Source organism: Pundamilia nyererei, unplaced genomic scaffold (assembly GCF_000239375.1).
Source record: "Pundamilia nyererei isolate P.nyererei 1_Seehausen unplaced genomic scaffold, PunNye1.0 scaffold00638, whole genome shotgun sequence".
Taxonomy (NCBI): Eukaryota; Metazoa; Chordata; class Actinopteri; order Cichliformes; family Cichlidae; genus Pundamilia; species Pundamilia nyererei.
The window spans coordinates 100,350-105,335 of record NW_005188039.1 but is presented as its reverse complement, the minus strand read 5'-3'; the positions used below and the strand labels follow the sequence as shown (position 1 = coordinate 105,335).

Here is a 4,986-nt window from a genome sequence, read left to right as displayed (position 1 = left end):
GAGCTCAGTATGGGCTCCTGCCCCTGGCCTACGCACCTGGAGGTGATCAGCACATCTGTCGCTGATCATGAGAGATTGGAACCCTTCTTAAGAGGGTGAGTCTGCTCTACTTGTCGCTGGATCGTTGAGCCATCAGCGTCAGTCGTCCTGTATTTTGTAAAGTCAGTTGGTGAGCCTGTCTGAACCAGGAAACTAATGGTTTTTTTCTGCCTGTGTATAGATTGCCTCTGGACCTGTTCTTTCCCTGTGCATGGCGACTGAACGGAAGCAAGAGAGATAGAGGAAAGGAGAGGAGATGTGCGAGGGCTGAATGGAAACCTTCCCTTCCTGGACTCCTGCCTCTTTCACTCCTGGACCCTGGAACCCTGGCCCCTTTTCCCTTGACACCATTATGTGTATATATGAATTCCACTGTAGAGGAACACTGTAAATAAATGCCCCTTTTGAAGACACTAGTGGTCCGCGCGTGAGTCCGATCTACGAAACCTGACAGGTGCTCTCTGATGTATATGGGGGAAACGGGTTAGACTAATGTAGACAGGTTAAAATAACATATATACAGCATTGGGTAAGACAGATTGAATAACTCCCTTGGTCCGACATTTTCAAACACATCCACTGAATCTTATGGGCATCCTGGAACTACAACCCTGGGCAGCGTGGACGGAGGGACAGAGGAGGAGGCATAAGGACCTGTGAATCAAGAAATTGAACATCAGAACTCCTTGGGCTAAACTTTAGATGATATTAGTGTAATGTAGATTTGCTATCTCTCGCTTTTGATGTGAGAATAAAGTTATTTATACTGCAGGAGTGTTGATAGGAGTGTTTGAGTTACTTAGTTTATTTAGTTTCACTTTATGGAAGTCTCTGTGGGTCATCTTATGTAAATAGTCTTGTAGTGATCTGTTGAACTTGGTCTCATTTTCCCACAAAAAAAAAAAAAATTAAACTTACCTTGTATACTTACCTTGACCGTAATATTCCCTTCAATGAGAGGGATCTTGGTGTAGAAGGTGTGAGCTCCAATTGGAGTCTGATTTGCTTTTTTTTCTTCTTTGCTTGTGGGAAAATAGTTGTTTAAAACAAAAATTAGTTCATTGTAAATAACCTCTGGATCACTAATGAATACATTTGAAATAGAAAATACTATATCAGTGTATATATAAATATGTCTATTTCCTTAAAAATACAATGCAATAAAGCAAATAAAAAGACCCGCCAGAGGACCAGTGGAGAACAAAGGTTTAAGGTACAGGGGATACAGGAGTACATGAGTGGAGAACTATGGACCTCTATATGCCAGTGGACCTGAATCACATTAATGAAATAACAAAAACTCAGATTCCTAATACCTAACCCTAACCCTAACCCCCTAACCCTAACCCTTTAGCGACCAGACTCAATCCCACATCCTAACCCTATAAAACTTAAAAACATGAATAAGAAAGTCACGAAAAAGACACAAAGAAAGATAAGACAAACAAAGAAGAAATGAGTGACACAAACAAGGAAAATCACGACAAAATGGAAAGGATATAAAGGAAGGAGGTGCTATAAAAGAGAACATAAAGAACATAGGAGGGATGTCTACAAAGCAGGGTGTGCCATATAAAGAAAAACAAAGATAATAAAATTAAAAAACGAAGAAAAAGACATGAAAGTCACGAAAAAACAAAGAAATAGAAAAAGTTAAAAGAAATGGGAAATTGAACAAAAAGGGAAGAGAGAGAAAAGCCCAGAGTGGCAAAGAAAGATAGAAAAGTTAAAGAAAATCAGAAGAAGAAATGAAAACTGAAAAAAAAAAGGGTAATTTTTTGAACAGGGGGCACCGACCCCAATCCCATTGATGGACCGTTCACCTCAGGTTCCGGAAGGAAGGACAAGGAAGTCACGAAAAGAAAAACAGAAAGAAAAGCAAGTAAGAATTTTTAAGAAATACAAGTTGGAAACCCAAGAGTGGGAGGAGCAAAGAAAGAGCATAAAAGCCAAGACACACAGACAAGACAGAAGTCAAAGAGAGACAAGACAACACACGTTGGGCAAGCCTGAAGAAGGCAAAGAAATACTGAAACAGTCATCATGAACGATGTAAACGATGATGTAAAATGTGCATACACCCAAGATGGGTAATTTTTTGAAACAGGGCAGGGCTATCACCACCGGGCTCCAGCGATGGCCCGTGCGCACGCCAGGCTGCCGGCTTGCTGGCGACCTGTTTATTTACACAAACTTCTATTAGCTACAATTCATTGGTTCCTTGTTACGCTTTTTCGGACACCAAACTTGGCAGGCACAAGGCTGCTGCTACCAACAAGACTTACATAGAATTTTGGGGTGTTTTTTTTTTTTTATTGGGTAATTTGTTTATGTTGGACAAACATTTGGAAATGCATTAATCCACCAACTACATATATATATATTTCTTCAAGTCTGTACATTAAAAGTAAATACAAAAAAAAAAAAAAGGAGAAATAAAACCTGTTTCAAGCTTAAAAATGAGTGTGAGTATGCTTGTACCATCACACTCATTTGTTACTGGCTGCTGGTTCTCCACAAAAAAAACAAAATAACCCCCCCCAAAAAAAGGCATCTCGTCCGATTGTAAAATAGTTTCAATTTTTGCAGCTCATGCATCAGGGGACGTTCAGTCAGAGTCGCACTCAAGCTGTTCTCTGTGTTTCATCTCCAAAAACTTTGCCATGTGCGCCAGTCGTGATGAACCTCGGTATATCCACTCCTTATGTTCACTCTCCTGAAAGATAACCTGCATTAAGCTGCAGTCAATAATCTGCACTTCACACTTTTGCAGGACTCTGTTCAATTCAGCATTAAGGGTCTGTCCAAGCCTGTACTGGGTTAACTGAGGGTACGGCCACTTATTCAGGTAATGTTCTATGAAGTCTTTGTGAGGGCCCTCTGGAATGTCATCTGCAATGTTTTCCAAAGGTTTCCAAACCAAATGAATTAAAGGTAACCCAACATAGACCGGCGTGTGATCATCCAAAAAGATCAAGAACCTTAGGCGGTTCTTTCTGCTGCGGAGCTCGCCTACGACACCAGGCTGGAACCGGTACTTGTTATCTTGACACTGAATCACCACACGGGCACCAACATACAGCTGCTCCACCTTTGCTGTGGTGTCAAAAGCAACGTGGTGTCCAGATACTAGACTCTTCCCTTTTTCTTCAAAACTGACTTTGTATTTTAACCGTCCGTCTTCCCTTGTAACTATCTCGACTATTTTCCCCTGTTGCCACCTCATAGGTCTTCTCCTAGCCAGAACTACCATGTTCAATTTGAGTTCATCCTTCTGTGCCTCAGGTCGGGCAGTTATTATTTCCTTGGAGGAATGGCCAAACACTGATGATATTATAACAGGAGCCACATCTGCCGCATTGGTGCTGGTGCTCGGAGGTGAAGTGGGTGGTGGTGTTCTGTCGCTCTCACTGCATTTGTTAATTCTTGCAGGTTTCTTATATTCAGGAAGTCTAGTCAACACTACCACTGGCTTTTTAAATGGTCTGGGACAGTCCAAGCCGTTTTGGCATAGTTTCCTCTTTCTGGCAGTTTCATTTACACAGCAAACTGAGTCATTTGGAGACTCAAAAATATGTTTTTCATCCTCACATTCATAATCCAACAGGTTTTCTTCTGTCTTCAAGGACTCCTCACATTCATAATCCAACAGGTTTTCTTCTGTCTTCAAGGACTCCTGAAGTAACAATGTTTTTGTCTCCAACTGATCCACAGTCATAATCATAGCCATGGCCACTGTTGTTGTATCCCGAATATCCACCTCAAAAATCACAAAGGTCTGGTCCTTTTTGTGAGCAGAAGCAATTAAAAGCTAAAAATCGGTCGCTCGAGCTAGCTAACTTCCTTTAGCACTGACAGGCTACGTACAAAAGGAAACAAAGAAACATACCGTTAAACTTCCTTTCAGATTTTGCATCGCAAAAGTATTTAAATTACACAAAACAACTCGCACTACGATTCTTTTTTGCTACTTAGACGTGTACGAAAATAGGAACCATTCCAAAATTTGCTTTCATACTTTGTGGCAACTAGGCCCCAAAACAAGTAGGTTGCCCGCGAGAATGACGCAGAATTGGGGTGTATTTCTTTTGACTTTGCAATATTAATATTGAGGTGACTGCTATTGTGACTTGGCAGTAAATATATAAAGATGAATTTAATTGAATTAATTTAAACAGAACTTGTCCCAGTACAGAACCCTGCAGAACTCCACAATTAACTTTGATGGGTGAAAAGCGCTTCTCATTTACATGAACAAACTGACTTCTATTAGATATGATTTAAACCACTGAAGCACAGCACCTTTAATACCTGTGGCATGCTCTAATCCCTGCAATAGATTATGGTTGTAAATGTCACGGGGTGAAACGGGACAAGTTATTTAGAGTTTTTATTGTGCATGTTTTGCAATGTTTTATCTGTTTTAATATTTTAATATTGTATATTGGGTTTGTTTGTATGAGCTTTATTGCATGTTTTTATCTTATTTAAATTGAACACCTGTCCTGTAAAGACTCCGCCCCTACCTGATAGTAAACTGATCACACCTGCGAGAGATCCCAGAGAGGCCAATAAGAGGGCCTGGCAGACCATAGAGCAACTGGGGGGAGAAAAAGCTTGAGAGAAGGCTTGAGAGGAAGCTGGAGAGAAGGCTGGAGAGAAGGCTGGAGAGAAGGCTGGAGAGAAGGCTTGAGAGACATGGCATGAGAGAAGGCTTGAGAGACATGGCATGAGAGAAGGCTTGAGAGACATGGCATGAGAGACATGGCATGAGAGACATGGCATGGTAACCGGTGTGGGCGACGGCCGCGCAGAGCGGCACAGAGGCCCGGCTATAGGCAGCTGGCCAAGGCGTGCGGAAAAGGAGAACGAGACCGGAGATCGCGGACGACCGCGCACTGGAGGGAGTGATCGGAGCTGAGCGGAGAGGTCTGTGTTGGCGTTGAC

General features: G+C 41.9%; 1 protein-coding gene across 1 annotated transcript; it reads right to left on the bottom strand.

Annotated features, from left to right (window-relative positions):
* Positions 1 to 2,598: 2,598 nt before the first annotated feature.
* On the bottom strand, positions 2,599 to 4,099 carry LOC102192791 (histone-lysine N-methyltransferase SETDB1-B-like). Its single transcript, XM_005754757.2, has 2 exons — positions 4,058 to 4,099; positions 2,599 to 3,898 (listed from the first exon to the last, which is right to left on the bottom strand). The coding sequence occupies exon 2, from the start codon at positions 3,767 to 3,769 to the stop codon at positions 2,648 to 2,650; it is 1,122 nt and encodes a 373-aa protein (XP_005754814.1). The 5' UTR covers positions 3,770 to 3,898; positions 4,058 to 4,099; the 3' UTR covers positions 2,599 to 2,647.
* Positions 4,100 to 4,986: the final 887 nt, after the last annotated feature.

Coding starts and splice junctions, on each gene's coding strand:
- LOC102192791 (XM_005754757.2), bottom strand. CDS start 3,769: ATGGCTATGATTATGACTGTGGATCAGTTGGAGACAAAAACATTGTTA.